Here is a 16,019-nt window from a genome sequence, read left to right as displayed (position 1 = left end):
AAATGTTTAGGCTTTGGTTTTTTTTTGGGTTTTGAGCTTTTATTTTATTTTTTATTTTTTTTTAATGGCTTCCTAACATGTGTTTGAATGTATGAGCCTCACATATTCTATCCCTTAAGATGTGTGGCTTGAAGGAAATGATTCCTCTCGCCTGATTTCATACATACAGCAAAAGTCTGTACATTCCTAAGCCATTTAGGTCATGATTCCTCTAGGTCATGATTCATCTCAGCTAGTTTGGATGAGAAGAATTCCATTCTAAAAATGCCTATTTGTTTTCTCAAACTACAGAGAGACCACCAAGCCATGATTTTAGACTTATGCAACATTGTCTATTCAGATGAATCCCACTCGAGATTGTCTCACAGACACTGAGTAGTTTGGTATACCCAGTGATGCAAATCTCTTTACAGTTGGAGTGTGACATTGTTCTTTGAGTACATTATTGTCTTGAGACATAATTTAGGCATTAATGAACATCTGCTCTAGATAGACACAAATGCCTTATATTTCTTATAATGATTATATCCTACATGTTATCTCAAACCCTTTTCAGTTCTACATTTTCAGTAAAGCTTAGGACTGTCCAGGTATTCCTGTATTTCCAGTCCATGTTATTGTCAGTTAAAGCTCTTTTAACCCTTGAATGGACTTCCATCTTTGAGACTCTTGGGAGCAGCTGATATAGTGCTTGATATCTTAAAATGCAGTTGTATATGTGGTACTCTCAAGGTCTATTCTAGTTTCACTTGAATGGACTGAGACCTAAGATAAGTCAAAAATCAGAGTTTGCTTAGATACTTGTTTTAATAAAAGATTTTTAATGTGTTCCAAATGGTGAGGTTACAATCAGTAAATAAAAATATATGGAGTAAGCAATTATTTGCACTGGTAAATATTGGTACAAATTTCTTTAAGAATGTAAAATTCAGCTTAAATTTTAAGTCAATATACCCGTATTTTGAGAAGCTTTTTAGATGATTCTTTTCTATTGGCCTGTTTAATATTCTCATGTGGGAAGCACTGTGAGCTGTGTCACTTGGGAGTTTAGCATAATACCAGAATAAATAGAAAATACAATGTAGTAATGTATTCTGCATTGGCAGACCAGGAAGCAATTTACCCAGAAGGTCTTTCCCAGCCCAAATTTAAACTAGTTTGTGGTGCAGTTATTGTGAGGACAGACTTCTACCATCAAAGGTCATCTTTTTACTGCACGATTAAGACAGCACCACCTACTGAAGCTTTTTGTCTTCAAATATTTGAAATATTTTTTTTGTCACTTGGCTCTTTCTGTAAAAATATTTATAGTCCTTTTGCATCCCCTTTTCCCCCCTCTCTTTATCTTTTTCCCCCACCCCCAATCAGCAGTCTCATTTTGGCAGTTATCTCTCTGCTCTGCAGTCTCTAGGAGTTGTTGTTTCAGCCACATATTTACTTGGATCAATTGACTTAATTGCAGGAGAGTGGTCTGGACATGGATTGAATACTGAGGTAACAGAGCACTGTTTGCAATGTTTGATCAGCACCTATATATAATTTCTTGTGATGAGCATGAGGTTCACCTTTAAAGGCTGCCACTAAACAAATACTGAAAGAATTAATTGGCAGCTTTTGAAGCAGCTGTGAAGTTGTCTGTGAGCATAGGTATGATTTTTAGCTTCATTACTTGTACCAGGCATTGAGTTAAAATTTTTCTGAAAATGCAGCTGAATCTTTTATCCAATTGAGTTATTTAGCAAGTCTTGACAGATCAAGAGAGGCTGTGTAATTTAATGATATTCTTAAGTTTCAAGAACTTAGATTTATCAAATTGGGGAGTGTAAGTTCTTATTTCCAGTAGAGTAGGGGAGGTGGCTTTTGGTGTTTCATGTAAGAGTAACTGGCAACCCTTCATTGTGTGTTTTTGTATTTTGAATATGTAAATTGCTCAAAATAGCAACATATGTGAAACTTCGCATGTGCTCCTGTTTGTCATATTCACAGCCTATAATACCCAGAGAAAACACCTCTCCTTGGGCTGCATTCCATTCATGGATGGTAGCAAAGTTTTAACATGGGGTATTGCAATATACCAGATTTATTAGTCTCCATAGAGCTACCATATATCAACATACTTCCCAAAGCCCAAGGCCTTTCTCTTCCTGGAAATTTTGTAAAGTGCACTGAAAAAAGTGGATCACATTTTTTCTGGGATTTTTTTATGTCTTGGCAATCTGATTAGAACAATAGCTGTAAATGATTAAAACTCCCAGAAGATCAGCCACTGCTCAGACACAGGTCAGCTGCATCTTTTTTCAGCATGCCAATCAAAACTTAAAAGCAAGAGAAATGAAGGTTTAATAGCTCCCTAGGAAACAAAATTTCAAAGGTATGTGAGCTCTCTGCTCTTTTTGATTAGCCTTCCTCTTTCTCATGAGCCTCATAAATAGTTTTCTTACATAAAGAGACTGCTTTGGTTAATGGGTCAGAGCAATTTAACATCCATATAGGTGTACTTGCATTGTTGGATTTAATTGTGTTTTCATGCTTACTCTTTCTATTGTACACTTAGAATATGAGAATATGCTTTCTATATTCCTCTTCATTTCCACTTCAGTATTGTCTTTCTTTCTCATATCCCATCCAGGTTTTTGGTAAGTTTTGGAGAATATTTGCCTTATTATTCAAGGCAGCTCTTTTTTTATACGTGCAGTGCTATAAAAAATAATACAAATATTGCAGGGTTTTTACCATGTAAATAAATAAGGAATACCAATTCTTCCTATTGTTTCTCAAACATTAGAAATATAAAAGCTACACCATACTATTTTCATCTATTTCAGTAGTACAGAGGAACATTCAAAACAAGTTTGGACAGAAATGGAGAAATATCCCACTGAAACTAGAGGCAGAATTGATATAAGGTGGAATTTGTCCTTTGCAGCATGTCTGCAGAAGTGCTGTAAGGCACAGTGAAATGTAGATATTTCATAGAAACTCTTAAGAGATTGAATATGTAGCAGAGCAGTTCTGGTTGAGATAACCAAATACCATTTAGGTCTGATGCTCAGTTATGTATTTTGGCACAGAGTACTGTGCATGCAACAAAACTGTCATCCCTTACAACAAATCTTTAGGAGACATCATGGTAAAAGGCTAGACTGGACTATCTCTTAAAAATAGGTTTTCTTATGCTTCTTTTTCTCTGATAGTCAGTGGCAAAAGAATTGGTTGATGGAACAGAGAAGGAATTCCTGTCTGGTACTGGTTCCAAGCATAAAATTAAAGAGTCATGTAATAGCAGCTCTAAATTCTGTATAGAGGATTCAGTCTGTTTGATGGAGGTTGCTATGTAAGATAAAAACGATTTGGGAAAAACAAAAAGATTTGAGTTGCTGTACCATTTATAACAATGGTTTCTGAGAATAGAACAGTCTCATATAAATGTGTGTGAATATATATACACATAAGATTTTTAATTCATTTTTTCTAATTCATTATGTGCACCAGTGTTAATTTGTGCATTCAGTTTGATGATTTTGAGGCAATTTGCATCCTGCTTAGCAGGAAAGCATTGTAAGGATGTAAATATTAGATCACCCTTTATCTTTTTCTTTAATCCATACAAATCTGAAAATAAATGTTTTAATATGCATTGACTAGAGCTAGGAACAATGCAAACAATTGTAATTCTATCCTCATTGATAATGTGGTGGCTCCACATAGCATTCTGTACTGAAGAGGAGTTTTTCCCTATGAAGAAATGCAGAGGATTACGTGACACCACTCGCAGAAATAATACAAATGTTTCAGCCACATATGCATTTAATAAAGGAAATATTTCTAGATTTGTCCTTTTGGGGTCACTTTTTATCTAAGTAAAAACCTACATTGATTAAAAAGAGATGTAAACACTGCAGCTTTTTGTATTGCTGTGAATCAGGCATGTGTTTGGAGGAGAATTAATTTTGTATCAGAATAAATAATTCTGTAGGCAAGCCTCAGTGCTTAGAGATATGTTTTTGGCTCACCAGCTGCCTTCCCAGACTGCTTTTATCTGGTGCAGACAAGCCTTTCTATGGCACTTCTATCATATGTGTGTGCAGAGAACAGATACTGGCTTCTTATTCTGAATGCTGGCTAAAAGCAATGTTCCCTGGCATCGCTCTCAAATCCTCCAAGAGTCAACATCATCTTCTTTTTCTGATAACTCTTTGTGTGCCTGATCATAATGTTTGAAGTTAGACCCATAAAGAGAACCTTAATGCTTTCTCCCTCTGGTAAAAGACTACAAAGAAAGATAAGAAGCTTTCATGGTTAGAGGCTTTTTAAGGCCATTGTGAAACTATTGCTATGAGTAAGTTATTAGAGCCATACTGGGGTGCCATATCACCTAGAAGGATCATGTCAAGTATGGAAGTCATACTCCTGATATTCCTGACCTGCCTATCTTCAATGTGATACTGAATAATTTTGCAGAATGTTAGTGGTAAGCTTTATCAACCTGAAGGACAGGTGGGCGGAGCACACCTTGCACAAGATGTGCCCCACTGCCATTCTGAAGGGAGTCATAGTCTTGATACTCTCCACCATTTCCCTCAGCCAAGCTGCCATCCCTGGGAACACTGATGGGCAAGAGCAAAGGCTGGTTTGTATCTGGGATTTGCTTTAGCTGTACACTGAGATTTACAGATGGCATTTGCTTTTGGTCCTGGCATACAAACTACTGTGTCTGAAACCGGTAAATGGGTATTGTCCTCAGTTTGTTCTCCCTCCCATCCCCAAATTCCCTGGTATAACTGCACATAAACTAGAAGCTCCATTTTAATGAGGAATTAGTACTGAAAATTGTTGTTGTGTCCTTCTAAAATTTGCATGGCATCTCCTATCAGCATATCCAGAAATTCTTTAATAAAAACATAACTCTGTTAAGCATAAACCATTATCAGAGCAGCTGATAATACTCAGGATGCAATTCAGTAGACTTGTCCTGTAAACAAAGCAGAAAATTTGAAATATGCAAGTTACAGTCATAGTTTTATACCTAGACCTGTCTTAAAATTGCTTTAATGACATGGCAAAAATTGAGACTGTCCATGAGGGTGCAAGAGGATTTTGGAAAAGAAAGTAATCTGTTGAGTCTTTAACATAGCCACTTGTCCCCACCCTTGCCAATAACAACAACCATAGAGCAGTGTTTTGGTCCTTATGTGATCATGGACTTCTAATACATCTGAAGGCCAATGACAATGGGAAGAAACCTAGGAAAAAAACTAATTTGGTAAATTTTTCCTATGGCTGTACAGCAACATTTTCTATGTAGATTTTGTAGAATCATAAGAATTGACTAAAATAGTAGTTGCTTACAACTCACCCTACCTGTATGTTCTCCTTGACCAGGTTGATTTACAACATCCAGACTGTAAAAATATTTGTGTTAGCTTCCACCAAATATTTAGTGATTGTGCCACTTATAGGAAATTATTAGTAGTAGTATTATTACTAGTGCTACTACTAGTACATGGAAGAGGCCTGGGAGCTTGAGGATTCTGGTTGCTTTCTGAACATCCTGTCACTGTAAACTTTTCAAGAACTATCTATGTTGATAATAAGGGCAGTATAGAAAAGATAATGCTGGTTAATTCTCAGGATATATTCTGAGGTTGTTCCCCACTAGTCTATCAGTAACCTGTAGCTCACAGTGAAGTAGAAGTTATTTCAGACAGAGTTCACCTGACTTAAGTCCACTTGAATTTAGGCAAGAATTTGTGGTACTTAACCCAGAATCTTCATCACCCTGAATGCTTTCCATAGTTTCTCTAGAGAAGGAAGTTATGAACCTCCCTCCCCTAAGCCCCTCATAATAATCTCCACAGAGTATTTTCCTCATTGTGTTGTTTAGCAAGAAAGTCTAAGGATGTTCCTGGCTTGGATAGCTTGCTCCACTTCTTTTAGGCCTGTGCTTGCAGTGTTAAATGCATCTGGAAGACAATTTTGCTATAAGTATCTGATTATTAGAAATTGTTATTGAATGACTTTTTTGTGTCTGTTAAGAAAATAAAATGGTAAAAAAGTTCAAACTCACCTTGACTTTTATATTTGTGGGTGACTTATAAATAATGTATTATTTAGTGTGGGATCATCATGTTATCTAGGACTCTGGATATTTTATTCTGTGACTGTGTATGTTAAATATCAGTGTAAAATAGTGAATAATAAATTTTGTTCCACTGTAATAAAAAAAAAGAAAGAAGAATTGCCAGCCAAGAGCATTTAATTACAGCTGTTTATGTTGAAAAGGCTGAAGACCATGGAACAATGTGCTGAATGGAATGAGCAGGAATTGCCACCCTGTGCTTTGCATGTTAAAAGTAATGAGGGCAGTCCAAACAAAATTATTTGCATTCTGTCCAACTTTGGCTTGAAAACACCATGTAGTTCCACAGAATAGCTTAATTGCCTAGCATAGTATAATTGCCAGGCATGGGAAGTAATATAATTCACATGTCTGACCATGAAATGAACCAGAGAAACTGCTGGGTTTTAAGAGCTTGGTTTTGACTTATCTTGGCTTTACAATTGTTATAAGCATGAATCCAGATGTTGATCCCTGCAGCAGTATCTCATGTTTCATCTTCCTGCATCCTGGCATTACGGTTTTGTGTATTCTGTGGATCTGTGAAACTGTCAAATGTGGGAAATCACAGGTGGGGGTGGAAATAGGCTGCACCTTATGGTGATATCTGGCTCTGTCCTGCTGTGCTTCAGAATCTGTGGAAAAAGGGTGAGAAAAGCTATGTGTGCTTGGGAGGGTTATAGTATGCTATTGAATCTGATCTGCTTCTTAATCCAATAAAATCCTAAGTTTATGGAAGATTTTAACAGCATAGTTTTAATCACTGCTTCCTATTTTATGGGCAGTTAACGCCTTAGTCTTGTTTTTTATTTCACCAGCTTTCCCCAGGATACTCTAAATAATGAACAGAAAAATGGTCTCTAAACATTTGAGTTTCCTTTGGTGAGTGTGTTTGTAATACACTGCTTTATCTGCAAAAGGAGGTGATTCTCAAAAGCTAGAATAGCAAGGAAAATTCATTTGATTCTAAGGTAAGATGGATCAGGCTAAAGTAGTGTCTGGGTAATAAGATATCTGGATATGTGTTCTCTCATACTGTAGCTTATTGTACAATTGTTTTCATTCCTCTGGTTTCCCAAGGCAAATGCATCTTCTGTTTGTTTCTAGTTATTTTTGTAAAGGACTTGTCCTTATTGCTTGATTACTCCTTTATTGCTATCATGTTCAACTGCATGTGAGGATAAACAAGATAAATGCTGTGGTGTTGAGAATAATTACAATTTTATTTCTTATTGGAGCACTCTGCAGCCAGGGGAAGAAATTGTATCTCACAGGGTACTATGCTATCAGTGTTTCTTTGTATCAGTATTGCTCCCTTGATTTTGTCTCATTGCTGGGTTTATCTCACCTTTGTGCCTTTCTCCTATTTTGTAACTGGATCACAATAATAAGAAAGCTTAGGGGTGTGACTTGGCATTTTAAGGAGCATTTTTTTGGACCATTTTTAATGTAGTGTTTTCGTATTGTAGCCAAATAGTGTTTGTTTTTCTCTTTCCTAGAACTTTTCCTTTGCTTTGATGTCTGGAATTCACTGACCTGTTCTCAGTGAATATTCTGTGTGCTCAAAGGGATGTAGAGGGGAATGAATGGGACCATATATTACTTCATCCTACTAAATGAGCAGTACTCATTCTTTAGCACATTTCAAGTACTAAATGAAACTCCAGAACCACTTCACAAAAACAAACAAACAAACACAAATACAACAAGGACAAACAAACAAAACCAGAAAACCAGACCAAAACCAACCAACCAAAAGAAGTCCACCCCAAGCCAAAACCACGAAGAAAAAAAACACACAATATCCACACACACACCTAATAGATCTGTACCCAATAATCAGTTAAAAAAAGTGACAGAAAACTGTAAATCAATCTTAATGTTTTTTTTTTTTTATCTCAACAGGTCCACAGTCAGGATGTAATCTCCTGTAAAATGGAAACCCGTGAAGAAAGATACAGATAGCAGCTGGAGTTAAAAGTGGTAGATGAATATTTCTCTTCTTAAGCATCAGCATTTAAAAACGCTATGGTGATTTGGAAAGTCTCAAGAGTGAACTGCAAAGTTTTCCTCAGCTCAATCAATGCATTTCTTAGTCATTTCTCCAAATCATTGATGTTCAGAGATGGTGTGTGATGGAAAAAAGCACCATGTTTCTGTGTTGGTAGCCCCTGTTTTTTGGATTAGTTTGCTGCATTGCTGAACCGATTTCATTTTGAAGGGCAAGTAGTGAATGTGATGGATTTATCTTCAGAGATGAACAAGCATGGAAGGAATCCAGTAAGTCATAAACTAGAAGATCAAAAGAAGGTAAGATTATTTTTAATTACTTAATTATATTTGAATGACTTGCAAACTCTTTGATGATTTTCGGTAAACTGGAAATGAGTGTGCATTTGAGGATAAAGTAGCCTGCTATGCTCACATGATATTGCAGTACAGAAAACTCCCTGAATTTGTCTAGCAAGCTGACTGTCAAAACCTGTACATCAGCTGATCTGAAGGAAAAGTCTGACATCAGCCTTTTGGCTGATCAGACAGGGTGAGATCTTTGGTTTTTACTTTGGATGCATGGGTAGACCCTTTTCATTCTGTTCTACACATAGTTCTGTATTGTTAAATTTTTTGTTAAATTTTTATCCGTCAGGATCTAAGGCAGTTTAAGCATGTAAATTCATGCTTCCATGAATTTACTCATACTATGAATTACTCATACTATGATCTAGAAATATGTCTAATGCTTATTTTATAAACCTCAATTTGATGTCTTAAGCTTTTAGAGGATAATAGAAGGACGCATGCTTTATTGGTCTTTTGGTATTACATTAATGGCTTTTCCTTGAAAAGAAACTTTTTGCTTGCTTTGTTTTGTGGGCTTTCTCAATCTCTAGTTTATTAAAAGTTCAAAATGCTCCAATTTTCTTTTTGCCTGTGCTCCAAGGTTCCTGCACTGATTAGCAACCACCAGAGAGATTATGATCTGATGTAGCATCTGAGGCTGTGGTGTGCTTCATACATTGAAGTGAGCTTAGTGTGCTTCATGCATTGAAGTGAGATTTACTGGCCTCTTTGAGTTAATGCATAAGTTCAGTGGGACTGCCCAAATAATGTATTGAAGTGCAGGTTATGTGTTTCATTATTACTATATATGCTTGTGGCCTGGGTCATTTTTAAGTCCTATAAAATCAAATACTCGGTTTTAGTGTCTCTGAGATTTGTATGTGTTAAGTCCTTCAGTCATAGCAAATAACCCTCTAAAGTGCAGGGAATTGTAGGATATATGATGAATATTATGATGAATACAAATGATGAAATTATTACATAAAATATATTCAACCTTTGAGCATTTTTTGTGTAATGGAGAAGAAAGAGAGAGAGGTACATGATAAAAGGTAATTAGTTTACAACATGAGACTTTCTCCATTTCATAATTCCTACCCTTCTGTGGCACAAAAGAAAAGCTAAGAAATGTTAACATTAATCTCCCCATCTGGTGAACAGTTTTCTGAACCATTGTTAAGTGACCTGGAACCCAGTATGCTCGAGTCCCCTTTTCCTCTAACCCCCCTCTTATTTCAAAAGAATTTTTTCCCTTCATGTCTAATACCTGCAGATTCACTCTTAGACACTAGCTCTTTGGATTGCTTAGGAGGAGAAGGTTTGTTTCAAAGAGGATCTGTTGTACCTCAAGGTCAAATCTTTTCTTTGAGCAAGTCTGTAGATATTTTGTCCATCTGTAGAATTATGTGATGACCACCGAAGGCTCTGCAGTTAATAACGGGCTCTGCTTTTGTGCTGTGTTTGATGCTGAAGAAGTAAATGTGATGATAATAAGCAGAAGTCTTGGTAGTTTTAATTTCATTCAGGGGTCTTTAGTAGTAATTGAATATCATTAATATGCTAATATCATTATAGAAGGCTAATATTTTTACAAAAGAAGGATTTATAAGTGGTGGTGAAACATAAGAAGGAGTAGTAATTTGGCTCTTTTTCCTGCATTGTTTCTAAGTCAAATTTTTGCATAATTTTACATTTTATCACTTTAGGAAATATTGGCTGACTTACTGGCTGACATGGGTGCCTTAGCTGCATACTACTGGATCAGACTAGGCAAGAGTCAAGCTGAATTTCTTGGATACCTTATGTTCTTTCAATAAATAAAAAAATATTGTATTCTGAAAAGACTCAACTGTTGTGTTGCTGCAGAATATATTGTTATGTTTTCTGCATGAGCAATTTAGGAAAAAAGTCAAATTGAGAAAAAGGCTCCATATAAGACTTTTCAGATAGCTTTAAAAAAGCTGACTGTGCTTTGGGATGTAACTTTTCTAATAGGGTGATTTTTCTGTGGTCTGGATTTTGGCCTGAACAACTATATTTAAATAATTTTTATATTGCTAGTATGTATGACACTCAAATATGCTCCTTATCTCAAAACCCATCAAATGCTACCACTTGCGTTTTGAATAGGTGCATACTTCTCTTGTGGCTGCAGGACTGTCAAGTTCCTTATCTTTCCTGTAGCTGCAAGATGCAATGACATCTTTACTGATTTCTGGTAATAGCTTGTTTATTTTTGTGAGACTAGCATGTGTCACTGGGCTGATGCTCACAGTAGAAGATGAAGCTTAGTCATGAAGTTAGAGCTTTTGGTTGCCATGTGGAAGTAATAGTCTGATTTTTGTGGCTTAAGTGTTGGGGAAAGGAGGGAAGTAGGCTAATAGTACAGAGAGGAAAAAGGTTTTAGAAAGATAATTTAAATTAATTAATTTGACCTCTTACAGAAAACAGGCATAGGCCTTCCCTCTACAAATTCTTCTGTCTGGATGCAAAGCCTCAGGAAACTGGGAATGAGCTGGAACAGTCTGGGATGTCCATCATTTCTGTCTGCCCAAGGACCATGTGTCCATGGTAACTCTGTCCAAAAGAAGCCTTTCCTTCCTCCAGGCTTGATGTGCCAGCCATACAGTTTCATCCATGTAGATATTTCAGGTTAAATGCTGTGCCTCTGTGTCTGTTTGCCCTTTCCATAGTACACTGTAATTCCATATTAAATCAGTATGATAAAACCCAAGGCTTTTAGGACAGAAATGTCAATGAGTAGCAGGTCCATGTTTTTCTGTTTACAATATGGTGTGCAAGTCCATGATTTTAGCACATGGCAGAGAGAGCCACAAACTATCCTTCTGAATAACAGATTTCTCTAGGCAACTTGCTTAAAATTACCATTTTAAAACCTGAAAGGGGCTATCTTATCTATCTTTATTTCATCATTCAGACAGGTTCTTCTGTTTTCAAAATCAACATTGCAATTTGTAATCTGCTGCCACATACACAGTCTATGCTAGCCAATCTTCGAAATGCATATTCAGAATTTCCTTACTACTCCAGTCATTTAATTTTAATGTTTTCCTTACAAAAATGTCCCATTGTGACCATTTCTTTGACAGACTATCCATGTTACATCGTATCTTCATAAAACACCTGCTTGCTGCAGGCAGGCAAAGCCAAGCCTTAGAATGCTGCTGCTGCTGTGGCCCTGTTTAGGTCTGGAAACCGAGGGTGTCAGCCTGGCTGTGATTCACTGCAGGCCTGCAGATGTCTGTGAGGCAGCACACAAGTAAATAACACAGGTTGCTGTACCCTCAAGTATCGTTCATGTGCTTGATCATGTGTAAGTCTTTACAATTGTTTCAGAAATACAGGAATGTACAAAATGTTTCCCAGTAACAATAATTCTCTGTGCCTTAAAGGCTTGGCATATCTGCTTTGTCTGCCAACTCATTTACTGCTTTCTGTTCCACAATGTTTAGGGTGTTTCAGACAAGCCCTCTGAGTCCCTGTCCTGACTCACACCAGAAGATGTGTGCCTGGATTTGAAATCCATTATGCAGAATACAGTAGGAATAATATTCTTGCAGAATTTCTTGTTTCTGAAACAGGAGACTGTGCACCTTTACACATCTTGTCCATGTCTTAGAATTCTGCACACCCAGAATGGTCACAGGGATAGTTTTCCATCACATCTCATTTAAACTCTCTTGACAAAAGGCCTTGATTCTTCTGTTGAGAGGCAGATCCACACCAAATGAAAATAGAGGAAAGTTTTTTTAGTACTGCACCACCTCCTCCCCAAATAAATGCTTGGAAGATAAATATGAGAAAGTATAAGAATCTCTGTTGTTTTCAGAACAAATGACATTGTTTTCTTGTCTTTCTTTTGGTAGTCAGGTGAGCCACTGTACCTGGAGGGACTTTGAAATAGACACCAAGGCTCTATTATTGGACAATAATTAAATATAACTAATTAACAGGAATAGCAAGCAAGCCTTGTCTAATGCTAGATGTTTTGCTGATCTCCCTGGTATCCATTTGGAGATTAATTGAAAGTCCAATAACGAGTCAGGTTTTGCTTGATAGGGTAAAATAATAGTTTACTGTTGAAAGCATCACGCAGTCTCAATATGCAATTTTTTAAAACAACAAATCAAGACAGAAGGCTTAGAAGGGACAGATATAATAGGAATAATCAGCATGTGCATCACACTGTTCCTCCATCCCCTGCCTCCTTTGTCCTAGTCAATATTCAGTGCAAGGGACAGCACTGCAGGAAAATCAGATGTCGTCCTCATGAGGCTCTTGGGCCAGAAGCGTAATTTGTTCTCATGAACACTCTACTACTGCTGTGTCTGTGCTCCCCATTTTCATACCTCAGTTTTCATTTTTATGACTGAATCTGTAGTCATCCAACAATTATTTTGAAAAATAATGGCATGAAATCTTGAGCAGGCCAGAGTTGTTGCTATTCTTGTTTAATAGTGCATTTTCATTTGAAGACCTAGGATCTGAATGATGTTGCTTGCTATGTGAACAAAAAAGGTTGATTTCTCTCATTCTGTTCTTATTTCTCTCTCCAAGGCTGCTCTGAGCTTTCTATCCTCGTGCACCCCAGTCCCTCCTATGCTTATATACACATACATGTACATTCTGTGCAGTTCTTGTCCATCTGCTCATCTGTCTGTCAGGGGATACTTTGCCAAACAACTGGAGGTCTACAGATCTGCTGAGGAATCAGATTCATTAGGCTCAATGTTCACTTCTATTGTGTATTGCACAACTTGCAGGGATTTTGTGGGGTATTTTTCAGGAGATACAAGTGTTTTAACCAAAAATATTGCAGCAAGGGAATGGTGAGGAGTCATCAGGGCTGAGGGAAGACATTTGTTCTTTTTTTTGCTTTTTTATTTTGATACCCTAGAATTAGGCACAGATAAGAAGAGCCAACACAGCTGATAAGAAAAAATAGGCTGTAGGGATAAAACTACAGTTGCTTTTTCTATGTCAGCTTGTCATATATTACCTCTGTCATTCCTTCCCTTAAGCTTTCTCCCTCCATACTCCATGTGTTTTTTGTTTTGAAAGTTTTGGCAGAACAACCTGAATTATCTCCCTGTCTATCAAACCTCCCTGGGGCCCCACCACCTGACTCTGCTAACTTTCTGAAATTATTCTGTGCACACTGCTAGGGAAGTTCAAATTAAAAAAAAAAAAAAAGCACACAACCTTTACAGTCTTAATAAATGGAGTTAAATAAAATTTTATGGAATATAAATCCCATAGTTAATAATTTATAAAGTAAACTCATATCCTCTGCTGCATATTAACAGGGCTTTTTCTTCCTTTTGGAGAACTGTGATATAAATAAGATAGTACATATTTCTCTTTTATACTTTTTCATTGCCTTCCCCAAGCCACTATTTGCAAGAAAGACTTGATTACAGAAAAGTATTTTGTCCCACTGCTGCACCAAAATAGTTAAGAAATTAAATACTGATTAAATGAATTATTTTCTTAAAATGACAGTGGTAGGCTGATTTTTTTATATTTTGTTAGTATGCCTTGATTTTGTAGATGGTTGCTTTCCTTCTCAATCACTGTCAGTTTTATCTTATAGTTGTTGCTGTTAATGTATGCCTAATAACTGAATAAAACTTGTTTTTATTCAGGAATACCAAGTAAAAGTTGTACAGGATGTCATCACTGCCTGTTTGGAAGGCAATCAGCTGCTTTGCAGCTGTTAGTGCTGGCAGATTTTTGAGTAATCAGATAACTGAAATGAATGCTATTCTATATGTATGTATACAGCATGGCTTGGGATATACACTGCAGAGTTGAGTGAGAGGAAGAGGCAGCTTCTCACTTGGCTTGATTACTTCCCTCCCTCTCCCCATTGAAAAAACACACAGAATGACTGGCCTAGGTCTTCACTTAGTGCTAAAGACATCTTCCAATTTCTAACAGTTACAATGCAAAGGTAGATTTAAGTGTCTTGTCTGATTTGGAATAAGATACAATGGCTAAGAAGCAGAAAAGCCTGAAATGAATGAAATTAGTATCTCATGATTATACAAGAGTCTCTAGGACACCTTGGTGGTTACAAACTACCTGCAAGGTTTAAATATGTTAAGTATAAATGAAAATAAAAGACTGAAAGCTTTATACTATAAATCCTGTTTTTTGATTTCTGTTGCTCCTACTTTTTTATAACAAAGCTCTTATTAGCCCCAATACAAATAATATTTTAAGTGATAGTAAATAGCTAAACAGGTAAATGAAGCTTGCTTTTTTGTTGTTATTGTTTCTCTACAGTGGCACTGCAAAGCAAAGAAATCACTGTAACTGTTATTTAGTATTTTCCTGCTCTTAGCATTGTTCTTTTTCAAACCGTTCTCAATACTATTTATTTGTCAGCTTTTGTCCTGAAATCGTCTGGGAAAATCTTATGAACTTCAAGGATGAAATACTGAACAAGTCTTCAACTTTGTCCTATCTCTTACCTTCTAAGAGAAGCAGTTGCATACAACACTGGACAGTGGAGAATCTGAACTTGGCTCTCTAGCTGATCCCTTCTCTTGCACTGTGTCATTGTTTCAGGATTTTTATCACCAAGCTTCATGAAGATCATACATTCAAAAAGTGCTTTGACTTTTCTGCTGCTTGAAATCTCATCATTGTGATAGGTTCCATAATGAGTGCATTAGCACTCAGCTATCCTGCTTGCTGATTTTGAAAGTATTTTCCTAAATTTTATTGATTTTCCTTTATCTATGCATTTAGAGGAAATTTTTTAGAGCCTATTTTCTTGTTCCCCTTCCCTTGAACTTGCACTTCCTATGGAACTCTTCACTATGCTGAACAGGCTTCATATAATAAAGACTTGTAAAAGAATAGCCAGAATTCCTCCCAAAATCATGGAAGATGTAAGTTTAAATCACTTGAACCTGCTGCTTATTCTAGTTCTGGACTAGATTCGAATCTCTTAGAGACACAAAAATCTCTAGAGCAAGGTTGACATGGATGCAACTAAAGCTTTTTTTCACTTTGATAATTTTTCTACTTTAAGTGAAAAGCACTGCTGCATTACAAAGTAGTTGAGAAAATCTACTGTTGTTGTTATTTTTACCATATTTGCATTGAGCTAGTTTCTTGAAATCATTCTGCAATATTACCTTGAGATTTAAGTGGATCCTATATTCAGGTCAAGGACTCTGCAGCTTCCTAATTATCTCTGCAGTATTGCAGTACAAGTAAAGCATTGTAAATGTTGTTGAATCTGTATGTCACACAAGGAAGTCCTAGTATTTGCTTCTCTAATTCCCCTGGAAGGCTAATTTTTTTGAAATTGGAAGGAGAAGCATCTGCTGCTGCTGCTATATCAGAAGTAAACAAGTGAGGGGCTGTACTGCACTGTGCCTTTGTGGGAGGGATATAAGGATCTTTTTAAGATTGCATTTTATAAGCATTAAAGCAAGAATTTTCTTGTGGAACTGCATTGTGTGTCTGCTTATAGAGCAGAGTTAATAACCTTTTAAACTCATTCTAGATAAGCCTAGCCTAAAGC

The 16,019-nt window shown here is 36.6% G+C and overlaps 1 protein-coding gene across 4 annotated transcripts in view; it reads left to right on the top strand.

Moving 5' to 3' along the window:
- The window catches only part of NAV3 (neuron navigator 3), a 504,955-nt gene that overhangs the window by 120,653 nt on the left and 368,283 nt on the right, over positions 1-16,019 (top strand). For all 4 annotated transcript variants that reach the window (XM_086884225.1, XM_086884227.1, XM_086884224.1 and 1 more), the window contains exon 2: positions 8,024-8,428. In XM_086884225.1, the coding sequence (XP_086740351.1) occupies positions 8,357-8,428 (72 nt within the window). In that variant the 5' untranslated portion in view covers positions 8,024-8,356. The remainder of the gene's footprint in view (positions 1-8,023; positions 8,429-16,019) is intronic.

The sequence above is a fragment of the Cyanistes caeruleus genome, chromosome 4 (assembly GCF_971803275.1).
Source record: "Cyanistes caeruleus chromosome 4, bCyaCae1.hap1.1, whole genome shotgun sequence".
Classification (NCBI taxonomy): domain Eukaryota; kingdom Metazoa; phylum Chordata; class Aves; order Passeriformes; family Paridae; genus Cyanistes; species Cyanistes caeruleus.
The sequence above is the reverse complement of the archived record's forward strand: the minus strand, read 5'-3'. Positions and strand labels throughout refer to the sequence as shown.